This window comes from Chrysemys picta, chromosome 24 (assembly GCF_011386835.1).
Source record: "Chrysemys picta bellii isolate R12L10 chromosome 24, ASM1138683v2, whole genome shotgun sequence".
Taxonomy (NCBI): domain Eukaryota; kingdom Metazoa; phylum Chordata; order Testudines; family Emydidae; genus Chrysemys; species Chrysemys picta.
In genome coordinates, this window is record NC_088814.1 from 7,341,119 (window position 1) to 7,353,885 (window position 12,767).

The 12,767-nt window shown below is 57.7% G+C and overlaps 1 protein-coding gene across 1 annotated transcript in view; it reads right to left on the reverse strand.

Moving 5' to 3' along the window:
• Window positions 1–12,767, reverse strand: part of PPP1R9B (protein phosphatase 1 regulatory subunit 9B) — a 91,717-nt gene that overhangs the window by 59,843 nt on the left and 19,107 nt on the right. Inside the window, exons 2-4 of the mRNA XM_065578065.1 lie at window positions 10,254–10,386; window positions 7,644–7,764; window positions 1,771–1,875 (exon numbers count right to left, since the gene is read on the reverse strand). Of these exons, the coding sequence (XP_065434137.1) occupies window positions 1,771–1,875; window positions 7,644–7,764; window positions 10,254–10,386 (359 nt within the window). The remainder of the gene's footprint in view (window positions 1–1,770; window positions 1,876–7,643; window positions 7,765–10,253; window positions 10,387–12,767) is intronic.

Genomic DNA, 12,767 nt, shown 5'->3' on the forward strand with positions numbered 1-12,767 from the left:
ACAGTGGAGTTTATGGGGCTACAGGAGCTAAACAGTGGATTACTATGGGGTGTGCAGTGCAGGGTATCAGGGTCATGGGAGATACACAGTGGGGTGCCATGGGGTGCACTAGAGGTTCTAGGAGATACACGGTGGGGTGCACAGTAGGTGTTATGGGGCTGTAGGAGACACACAGTGGGGTGCGATGGGGTGCACAGTAGGTGTTATGGGGCTGTAGGAGATACACGGTGGGATGCACAGTAGGTGTTATGGGGCTGTAGGAGATACATGGTGGGGTGCCATGGGGTGCACTAGAGGTTCTAGGAGATACACGGTAGGGTGCACAGTAGGTGTTATGGGGCTGTAGGAGACACACAGTGGGGTGCGATGGGGTGCACAGTAGGTGTTATGGGGCTGTAAGAGACACACAGTGGGGTGTGATGGGGTGCACAGTAGGTGTTATGGGGCTGTAGGAGATACACAGTGGGGTGCCATGGGGTGCACTAGAGGTTCTAGGAGATACACGGTGGGGTGCACAGTAGGTGTTATGGGGCTGTAGGAGATACACAGTGGGGTGCGATGGGGTGCACAGTAGATGTTATGGGGCTGTAGGAGACACACAGTGGGGTGCGATGGGGTGCACAGTAGGTGTTATGGGGCTGTAGGAGATACACGGTGGGGTGCCAGGGGGTGCACATTAGGTGTTATGGGGCTGTAGGAGATACAAGCTGGGGTGCCATGGGACAGATCTGGAGCTGTTACGACAGGCAGACCCAGAGTGGGGTGTGTGGCAAACACAGGCCCAGAGAGGGGATCCCTGACTGTCACGCTCAGATCCTGGGGCACGGAGGGTGTTTGAATGGGGCGTGAAATCCCCACCCCCCACCCCATGCAGAGGGAAGCACTAGGCCTAGGCAGCCCTGCTCCAGGAGGCCCAGCGCAGAATCTCAGGAGCTGGGCTCAAAGCTGGGGCAACGTCCATTTTCAAGCAATCTCGTATTCCCATGCCCGCTGGATTCCCCTCTCGCCCGCAGGCACGACACCGCTGATGCCAGCATGGTTACCAGGGTGCTGGCAGGGTCGAGCCCACCTTCCTGGTTGTGGCATCACGACCCCTTGGGATGGCACAAGCAGAGGATCCTAGTAGCGGGTGACAATCAAACCCAACCACGTTCCTGCCTCCAGTAAATTGAAACAGGCGGAGAACGGGACCAGCCCTTCCCAGCAGCCTAGTCCAAGACTCCAGGCAGCCGAGACAACGGGTTCGCCTGTGTTAGTGTCGTTTACACACTAAAGAGGGTGGGGAGAAGGGCAGGGCAGTTTAGATTCACCTTCCAACTTGGCCTAATGGCTCGGAGAGGTGTAAACGGTCCCCATGAATTGCAGTGGGGGGTGTTGACTCTGAAGTGTAATGATGACATTTAAAATGTTAACTAGGTCATTGCTGGTTGTTGAAAAAGAAACATCCAGCTTGTCTGGAATTGTGGGGCGGGGCTTTGGAGAGTGGGTGGGGCCTGGCTAGAGCATCACCCCCTTTTATACCCTTCCCACCCAACTGGGGAGCAAACCCAACACAAAAGTGGGTGGAGACACCATGTTTACACCCAGGGGGCCAGACTAGGGAAGATCAAAGACTCCACTTTGCCGGCGGCAGGAAGTGGCATATCCCAGCACAGCCTCCCCTGGGGTGCCCACCAGCCGGGCTCTGAGCCGTGTGGTCTGCTCCCCTGGGGCCCCCTGACCGTCGTGTTTCCCATCTCATGGCAAGCAGGCTGCACGCCGTTCCCCTACCGGACTCTACCCTTGGTGTTCCTCAGCACGGAGGCCGCGAAGCTCTGGGTCACACCCACCAGGCTGGTACCGTCCACCTCCACGATGAGGTCATTCACCTGGATCCTACGGAAGGGAGAAGGCGAGTGAGAGACGGAAAGGGAGGGAGGGGCCTTTGGCAGAGGGTGCGGTGGGCTTGGGGGCAGTGTTCCAGATCAGTACAGGCCCACGAGCTGTCTGAGCTGATGGTGCCCTCCCAACCCCCCCAGATCTCTTGCCAACCTAGGTCTGCCCATTGGCCCATCCAGTCCCCTATCCTGGCACCTGCAATATGGGATCAAATCACTGGCCCGTCTAATTCACCGTCGTGTCTCCTGCCACACTGAAGCTGGCAATTCTCCGTGTAGTCTGGCACCCTGCCTCCCACAGTGCCCAATTACGGATGTTGCACCGGAAGGCATAAAATCAACACCCCCATGTTGCCCTGTAGGGAGATTTCCTTCCTGATCCCTGCCCGTCTGGTGATCAGATGACGCCCTGAAGCATGAGGGCCAATTGCCCTTCCCAGATAGCGTAACTGCAGCTAAATCACCCCAGTGCTGTGCCATCTGCTTCCAACAAGGCCTCTGTCTCCTGGGGTTCGCCCCTCCTCCCCACACTGGAAAGGGTTAATCGGAGATTATGTTGTGTAGTGGAAAGAGGAAGGAACATTGCTCCCCGTGCTCAGGAAGCCGGGGATGGCCAGCGCGGTCGGGGGAGGAACTCCCGGTTGCTAGATTAAGTGGCACACACAGAGCAAGGCCGCAGAGAGGCTCTGAGATGGTGCCAGGACTGTACTGGGCCCCAAGCCTGCCCGGCAGCAGAGGGGGTGAACCGGCCATCAAGCTGTGCCCCCCATGCCCCAGCCATGCCAGCACCCTGGCCCTCTCCCACCGCCCCTGCCTCACGAGGGTACAGCATCCTTGTGTCCCCGCCGCCTCTACCGCCCGCCTATCCCTCCAGGGAGAAGCGGTATCTGGGAGCCCCAGAGCCCACGGCCAAAGGGGGAGCTGAGGGGCGGGACGGCCCTGGGCTGGATCAGGCTGGTCTGGGAAGGATGTGTGGGGCGGAAGAGCCTGCTAGGATGGGTGGGGCCTCCCAGAACAGCCTCCTTGGGGGAAGCACAAACTGTAAAGCCAGCCCCATCCCCCACCTCACCCCGGAGGCACTCACCCCACTTTCCCCCTTCTGCCCCCTCAGGACAGGCTCGCCTCTCCCTCCCTCGGGGAGCGGCGAGGGCCGTTATCCTGGGGGCCAGGCCCTGGGCCTTGCCACGGAGGTATCCCGGGCAGCTCCCGGCTGACAGACGGAGGATGAATGCGGTTGTCAGAGCCAGGCAGCCAAGCCGGGCACACGGTCCTCCCACTGCTGAGACCGAGAGAGTTGGGGGGGGGGAGTGGGATGGCGACCCCACAGATCTGCCAGCCCTAGCCTGGCCTGGAGTGGGGCACGGGGGCTTGGGGCATTCTCCCCATGCTGGCTCCTGAGCCGGGATCCCTCGTATAGGTCAGTGATGTTCCCTGGGACTGGACGGGGGGTGTCCATGCTATAAACTAGTGTCGGCCCCCAGCATGGGCAGTGACACCCCTGATGGGGCCCAGGCATCAGGCAGCGCTGGGGAGCTCTCGTGTACCTGAGATCCCCAAACCCCAGCCTGGGATGTTCTCTCACCTCAAAGCCCTGACCGAGTCTGTGCTTGTCCCTGCCCCACGAGTGGATCGAAAACACACACAGAGCTGTCACCGCACCCCTGCATGGGGCTAGGAGCTCACACTCCCTGCTAGCCACTTTGTCCTGGCGGCTTAATTAACGGTGTTCGGGGCCATCCACTGTCTGCAGCCTGCTCTGGGCATGCACCCGCCAGTGTGCAAACACAACGGACACACCCACACACAAACACCCACACACCCATACACAAATGCACACGCACCCATGCACATCATACACCCCCTATGCACCCCCAGTGCACAAACACACCCAGAAACACAACAGACGCCCACACACAAACACCCGCACACCCATACGCAAATACACACCCACCCATGCACCTCATACACCCCCTATGCACCCCCAGTGCAAAACACACCCAGAAACACAACAGACACACCCACACACAAACACCCACACACCCATATGCAAATACACACCCATACACCCCCTATGCACTCCCCAGTGCACAAACACACCCAGAAACACAACAGACACGCACACACACAAACACCCGCACACCCATACGCAAATGCACACCCATCCATGCACATCATACACCCCCTATGCACCCCCAGTGCAAAACACACCCAGAAACACAACAGACATGCCCACACACAAACACCCGCACACCCATACGCAAATACACACCCACCCATGCACATCATACACCCCCTATGTGCCCCCCCAGTAACAAACACATCCATAAACACAACGGACACGCCCACGTACATAAAACACACACCCATACACAAATACACACACACCCATACCCATGTAGGCAGCCCCCCCATGCAAACACACCCATCCCTACACAAGCACTCCCACAGAAATACACACCCATGTGCAAACACCTCCACTTATAGTCGCACAAATACAGAGTCAGCAACATAAACACACACATATATACCAAAAAATATACTCCAAGGCACACGCTGCGGAGCTGCGGGGAAGAGGGGCATGTCGGCCATGGCTCTACTGCGTTTAAGCACCAGGTCACAGTACGACTCAGGTTTGGCTCGGCCCAATCATAGAATCGTAGGACTGGAAGGGACCTCGAGACGTCATCTAGTCCCATCCCCTACACTCCTGGCCGGACTAAGTATTAGACCATGACAGAGCCAAGCTGAAGTTGAGTGAGTGGCGTGGTGACCTGGCCCTGGAAATGGCAGTCCACAGCTCCCGCCTAAAGGGGTACAAATGTATATTCATACAACTCCCCTAACACACATACACACCAACACACAACATAACACGTACAGACAGCCCCCACTGGGCTAATCTGATCAGGCCACCGAGACTGACGTTTGTGTCTCGACGTTTCCCCTTTGCTCTGCAGAACCTTTCATTGTGAAACTCGCTGTGATTTCCCAATTCCTGCTGGTGTGATTGTGGGCCTGATTGTGTCTCTGGGCTGGATCCTTTGTTGTCTCTGTGATTCGTTCCACCATGGACCCCCGTACGAAGCGAGAGCTGGTCTACCTGTAACCACGCTGGTTTTGCACCAATTTGGTCAAAACTGGTCCAGCTTTTTGTGGTTGTGATTGTGTTTCTGAGTAGGTGCGTGTGTGTGAGCGTAAGTGGATGTGTTGGAGCATAAGCCTGTCTTTTCTGTGTGTGTGTGCGTGGGTGGCTGTGTTTGCACTGGGGGTTTGCATGGGTTTCTTAGTGTATTTGTACATGGTTCAATGTATTTACTTGCAAATGGGGTGAGTGTATATTTTGTGTGTGTGTGTGTGTGTGTTGTCTACTGGTGTGTGATTGAGTTGCCATCACTTTATAGCTGGCCTATGTAGGTTTAGCTTTACCGGTGCAAACTGACCCGTTCTAAACCCAGTTGAAATCCATGTCAGTGTCCCCACACACAGTAGCACTGGTAATCTGGCGAGGCAACCAGAGATCAGAACATACCCACTTTGCACGGGTGTCAGTGGCAGCCCAAGTTGCCGGGGAACGGAAAATCCAGCCGAGACCCTCCTGCATTTGCTTGTTTGGGCTGCGCTGAAGTAGGCTGGGAAAAGATTGTCTGATTGAGCTCTCCCTAGAGACCCTTCTGGGAGGGAGTTATGTGTATCGTGAAGCCCTCCAAGTCAGCACCATTGAAATGAATACGGAAATACGTTATAGATGCAAACAGCACACGCACCGACACGTGCCTTGCAACTCACCATGAGCACATGGAGAACACGGTACACAGCAGCCGCAGCACACACTAACACAGAGACCTACAGACTACAGTGCCGAGTCTTGCAGGAGTTAGTTCTCTTTCTGAAAGCCCCAGCCCCTGGAGTCAGGTGATTGTGTTTGAATCTCATTTGTAACAACAAAGTGAATTTCTAGCTCCTCCGGTTGCAGCGAAGAGCTTGAAAATGCTACTCCCGCCAAGGAGGCCAATAAGAAGGCCAATATAAGAAGTTTTTTTATTTTTTAAAAATCTCATGACTTTAAAGCCAATTTCATGATTTTTGGAGGCCTGATGGTGATTTTGGAATGCTTGGGGGTTGGCAATTCTGCATCTACAACCACACAACTAGCATAGATATACACAGAACAATATGCACAACAGGGATACACACAGGCTTGTCTACCATGCCAATGGTACGCAACTCAGACGGCAGGCACAAGCAGCCTAGATACAGTGAATAATTAACACAACAGGGCTTTGTTAGCAACTCATTTGCAACTCACAAGCTGCACATACACAACTACTGTCACACACACACACACACACACACTAACGCAACTAGCACACAATGCAAAAAGCAGCATGTGTACACACACTACAAAGCTAAATAAAGAGCAACGCAAAGCCGATAGATACAACAATAGCCAGCCCACCCCTTCACACACACACACACACATACACACACACACACACACACACACAAACCACACCAGCAGACTGGTGTGCAATATACACAAGCTCCCAACCACACCCTTAGGATCAGTTTCAAAATACACAAAGTTTTGTCTGCAGCCAAAATTTCAATAATTCCAAAAGGGAGAGCCTGGGACTGGACGTAGCCGGGAGATCCCCCAACAACCAGAGCCCCTGCCCTGCTCCCTACAGCGCCCCCTGCTGGGAGAGGTGGGGACTGGAGTAGCTGGGAGCTCCACCCCCCTCACAGCTAGCACTCCTGCCCTGCTCCCTACAGCGCCCCCTGCTGGGAGAGGTGGGGACTGGAGTAGCTGGGAGCTCCACCCCCCTCACAGCCAGTGCTCCTGCCCTGCTCCCTACAGCGCCCCCTGCTGGGAGAGGTGGGGACTGGAGTAGCTGGGAGCTCCACCCCCCTCACAGCTAGCACTCCTGCCCTGCTCCCTACAGCGCCCCCTGCTGGGAGAGGTGGGGACTGGAGTAGCTGGGAGCTCCACCCCCCTCACAGCCAGTGCTCCTGCCCTGCTCCCTACAGCGCCCCCTGCTGGGAGAGGTGGGGACTGGAGTAGCTGGCAGCTCCACCCCCCTCACAGCCAGTGCTCCTGCCCTGCTCCCTACAGCGCCCCCTGCTGGGAGAGGTGGGGACTGGAGTAGCTGGCAGCTCCACCCCTCACAGCTAGCACTCCTGCCCTGCTCCCTACAGCGCCCCCTGCTGGGAGAGGTGGGGACTGGAGTAGCTGGGAGCTCCACCCCCCTCACAGCCAGTGCTCCTGCCCTGCTCCCTACAGCGCCCCCTGCTGGGAGAGGTGGGGACTGGAGTAGCTGGCAGCTCCACCCCTCACAGCTAGCACTCCTGCCCTGCTCCCTACAGCGCCCCCTGCTGGGAGAGGTGGGGACTGGAGTAGCTGGGAGCTCCCCCCAACAGCCAGAGCCCCTGCCCTGCTCCCTACAGCGCCCCCTGCTGGGAGAGGTGAGAACTGGAGTAGCTGGGAGCTCCACCCCCCCACAGCCAGTGCTCCTGCCCTGCTCCCTACAGCGCCCCCTGCTGGGAGTGAAGGGAACAAACAGACTGATCGTAAAGCGTGTGTGTTGGAGGGGGCGTAGGTCCGTGTATTCTGGAGCTGAGCATTATAGTAGGATGCTCAGTTTTGGGATTAAGACTCTGGTTTTGAGACTCATGAGCTCTGGATTCAGCTCCTAGCCCCGCCGCCAGCTTCTGTGGGGTTGCGGTGCTCCCTTCTGGCCTGAGAGTCGCCGACGTCCCCAGGCTTACCTGCCGTCCCGGTGAGCCGCTCCCCCGTCCGTCACCGTCTTGACAAAGATGCCGAGCTTCTCCAGGCCCATGTCCGCTCCGGCGCCCATCCCGATAATACTGATGCCCAGCCCCTCGGAGTCTGCAAGAGAGAGAGACCCGGGTCCTCACGGGGTCGCGTGGGCCGCCGCTTGGGGCCTCCGAGCCAGGCCGGCGCTCTCCCCTCTCTCCAGTCACCCCAACAACTACGCCCGGCGAACTGGGGCCGGCGAGCACCGGGGCAGCAGGGATGGGCAAAGGGGCCCAGCACGGAGGGCTCCGGCGCTTGCCAGGACTGGCCCCGGGGGCAGGAGGAAAGCGAGGAAGTAGCAGGAGAGAAGAACAGTGTTTATTACAGCGAGAGGCAAGGACAGATGGCAGCTAAATTACGGGCGGTAGCACGCGTGGGAGGGTGAATGACTGTGTGAGAGAGAGGAAACCAAAGGAACGAGTCAGTGTGAAGAAGAGCGCCCAGGACGGGCAGTGCCAGATCACACCCGCCGGCACATCGAAGTCCCATAGCCTGGCTTCCCTGCAATATCAGAGTTTGGGGCCAGCTAGCCTCCTGAAATACCGGCTTAGAACCTAGGCCCAGCAGGGCAGGTGCCTAGGGCTGAGTTGGGGAACCTGGGTTCTACCGTAAGACACATCACAACATTCGCTTTCGTAGCCTGACCGGATCCAAACGCTGGCCCATCCACCCCGGTATCCTGCCTCCATTAGCAACCAACGCCTGATGCTTCAGAGCGAGGCGAGATTTCCTGCCCCCTGGGCCTTGCGCTTTGCCATGATGCAAATCCCCAGCCCCCAGGGGGTCGGCTTATGTCCAGAAACACGGCGGTTAGTGCCCCTTGTGGCACGGATCTTAGCTACCGACCAGTGCTGCAAACATTCTCCACCCCTGCTAACCTGACCCTCTGAGCTCCTGCAGCCCAATGACCCAGGGGGGCAGCATTTCCTCCAGCTGCTTGGTTCCCCCATGCGCCCCTTGCTGTGGACTGATCCCCCTAGGAGCCTCATCCCTTAGTCAAGCCCCCTCAAGCTTCTCTTCCTCCCAGGATCTTCCACACGTGAGTCCCACCCCAGCCTCGAACCCTCTTCCCTGTCGATCCCTCCCAGGGCGAGCTCAGTGCTGAGAGGGGGAGGAACCGACGCACCACACACAGGCTTGGCAACGTGCTGTCTCTCGCCCGTCGAAAGCACCGCAGCATCCTGTTTGCATTCGTACCAGCTGCGGCCTGCTGGGCAGATGCCATCTCTGAGCTACCCTGGCCCCGCCCTGGCCTGCTTCTCAGAGCATCCCGCAGGGGCAGAGAGGAGAGCCTTTCACTAGTGCATTCACTTACACTCAGTGAGTGGGTGTGCACAGTATGTGTGTGAACTGGTGTGTGTGTGTGCGCGCGCGTGCAGGGTATGTGTGTGAACTGGTGTGTGTGTGTGTGCAGTGGTGTGTGTGTGTATGAGTGAGTGTGCAAGGTATGTGTGTTAACTGGTGTGTGTGTATGAGTGACTGTGTAGGGTGTGTGTGTGAACTGGGGGGGGTGTACAGTGGAATGTGTGCATACGTGGGTGTGCAGGCTATGTGTGTGAACCAGGGTGTATGAATGCAGGCAGGTGTGTATGGAGGGGTACATGTGCAGATTGGTGTGCAGCACAGGCATGCGTGTACACACACAGGGGGGTGTCTGTATTTGTATGTACAGATGTTTGTGTCTGAGTTAGTGTGCAAGGAGGTGTGTATGTGTGACCTCTATGTGTGTGCACACAGCCATGTGTGTGTAAGCATGGGTGTTAATGGGTGTGCAAGAATGTGTGCGTGTCCAGATGTGTGTGAATTAGTGTGCCGGGGTCTGTATGTGTTTGAGAGAGGAATGAGTGTGCACGAGGATGGGACAGAGGCTGTGTCTGAGTCACTGAATGCTTTGAGTGCATGAAGGGAACAAGCGTGTGAGGTGAACACGTGAGAACCGCAAACGAGTGAGCAGCTTTGTGTATGTGGGAGGGGTGAGGGGGTGGGGATGAGGGGGTGAGTGCAGGGAGGCTGAGTGTGCACATGTGCGCGAGGGGATGGGTGCCTGAGTGTGTATGTGGGATGAGTGTGTGAAGCTGTGTGTACAACTGTGCAGGGGATGAATCAGTGAGTAGGTGGATGGATGAGTGTGCAAGTGTGTGGATGTGTGTGCGAGTGCATGGGACAGTGTGCGTATGAGTGTGTGAGTTCAACGTGGAGTGTGTGTGTGAGTGTGCAGCTGCGTGGGGGAGTATGTGTGCATGTGAGTGCATGGGGAAGCGTGTGCATGAGTGTGCGAGTGCATGGGGGTGTATATGAGTGTGCAAGTGGATGTGGATGAACATGTGGGGATGAGTGTGTGAGGGATGAATGTGCAAGTGTGTGCATGTGTGAGGATAGGGGGATGAGTGTGCATGTGGGGGGATGCAGAGAACAGCTGGCTCCAGGCCCCCATAACCTCTCCCCCCATCCTAGCCCCAAGCCCAGGGACGGGGTCACTGAGTATCCGGCCCTTAGCCTCCCCAGTGCCAGCAGGGAGAGCCCCCCGCAGCCCGGGCAGTGCCAGCCTCTTCCTTCCTCACCTTTCTCCAGCTCCACCGGGAAGAGGTCTAGCCTCTCCACCCGCTTCTCCAGCTCGTACTCGGCCGAGGCAGCCATGGGGTCCACATCCTCGTTCCGGCGGTCGTAGTCCTCGTTGGAATAGGTGCTGAACACCTGTGTGGAGCCAAGAGGGGGGCGTTAGGGGTGCCTCCGGCGAGGGGGGAGCCGGGGAGGAGAGGGGACCCGGCACCCCCATTGGCAGGCGAGGGGATGGCTCCCTCTTCCCATACAGCCCTACAGCAGCTAAGCCTGTGGCCCCTACTCCCAAGCTGGGGTGTCCCATGACCTCAGTGCCTCACCGCAGAGGTGAAGGGCTCCCCACAATTACAAGGCCCGAAGTGTCACCGTGGCAACCTAGTGGGCGGCTGGGCCTTGGGCTTGAAGCACTGGCTGTGGGGTTAGCTCCCGAATCCCTGTGTGGCCTCAGGCTGATCCCCCCACTTCTCGGCGCCCCGCCCGTAAGGAACGGGGTTCTGTGAGGATCTCCGGCGACTGTGCCCATTACCAGAGCCCCTGCAGGGCCCAGCTGAGAGCCAGGCCCCTGCTGCCAGGAACTTACAATCCAACTGCACAAGGGCGACAAAGGGTGGGAGGGGGAACAGTGCCACTGAGAGACCGCCTGGGTCCTCAAAGGGATTCAGGGCTCCCTAACGCCCATTGACACCCTGGAAATCAAGGGGAGTTAGGCATCTGGATACATGGGAGGACCTGGGCTGAAATGACATGCCCAAGGGCAGGGCCTGGAATAGAACCCAGGTGTCCTGGTTCCTCCCCACCGGACCACCCTGCCTCAGCACAACCCACATGACGCTGGGGCTCCCAGAAAGCGCCGGACGCAAAGCCCCAGGGCTCGGCTGGGTTCACAGCGACCGATCTCCCCCGCTGCGAGCTGCCCTTTGAATGCTCCGAGGCTCCGGTTACCAAGAACCCATGTAATCATGAATAAATGACAAGGTATTCTCCTCCCGGCCCCACGTCTGAAATTACAATAGGAATGGGATCGCCCGGTGGGTCCCATGGCTGCCTGGCCCCTCCCGCCCCTGGCACCGTGAGCCTGTCAGCGGCTGATTGGCTGTTCAGGGGGGCACCTGGGTTTTGTAGGCAATGCCAGCAGGCGGATCGGGTTGCAATGTGGGGCCGTGCAGAGATGCCGCACTCCCCTGGCCTTTCGCTCGCAGGCCCTGCCCGTGCCAAGCAAGGGCCCTGGCGCCTTCACCCACAGCAGGGGCCTGGCCTGGCGTCCATCCCAGCAGGCTTTGGGGGTAGGGGAGCAAACAGCTGAGGGGAGACCAGAGAGGACCATGCCCCATGTGCAGAGGGAACCCCTCACCCCCGTTAGCACAGACACCTTGGAGCTCCAGCGGCCCACTAGGTGCAGCAGGTAGAAATCAAGCCTGTCCAGGCATTTCTACCCATGTTGGGGGTCCAAGCACCTGGCTGCAGGGCAGAGGACATGTACTGAGTCCCCTCATCAAGGATTGAGGGGCTAAATCCACCCCCAATACGTCCCCAATCTTTCCTGGCTCTAGAGGGAACCGTCATATAGGGCAGGTGGAATCCCACCTGCAAGTCCCACCCCAGCTTGCCTATGGGCCCCGATCCCGTTCTGTGGAGAAGACCTGGAGTAGGGGGTTTGGATGGAACGGCTCTGAAGCAAACGTTTAGCTCCTAGTAATTCCCAGCCCCCACCCCCTCCTCTGGCACCATTCGGGGCTCATAAGGCCTGAAAGATTTCCATTAGCTGCCTTGCATTGCCTCTGCCATTCTCCTGCCAGCTTCAAGTCCATTCCCGGATGCCAGCAGCACCCACGGCCGTTGCCGGCCCTCGCTGACTCTGGCAACGGGTGCCAGCTTGGAAGGCAGAGGCCCTTTCGCAAGCGTCACCTCGGCAAGTGGCCAATGAACTAAAAAAATTATTACTTAACTTACAGTAGCATGTAGAGACCCTGACGGAGACCAGATCCCCACAGTGCGAGGAGCTGTACACACACTGAGATCAGATCCCCACCGTGCTAGGAGCTGTACACACACTGAGATCAGATCCCCACCATGCTAGGAGCTGTACACACACAGAGATCAGATCCCAGAAATGCTAGGAGCTGTACGCACTGAGATCAGATCCCCACCGTGCTAGGAGCTGTACGCACACTGAGATCAGATCCCCACCATGCTAGGAGCTGTACACACACAGAGATCAGATCCCAGCCGTGCTAGGAGCTGTACGCACTGAGATCAGATCCCCACCGTGCTAGGAGCTGTACACACACAGAGATCAGATCCCAGAAATGCTAGGAGCTGTACGCACACACAGATCAGATCCCCACCATGCTATGAGCTGTACACACACTGAGATCAGAGGCCCAGCATGCTAGGAGCTGTACGCACACAGAGATCAGATCCTCACTGTGCTAGGAGCTGTACGCACACAGAGATCCAATCCCCAACGTGTTAGGAGCTGTACGCATACAGAGATCAGATGCCCACCGTGCTAGGAG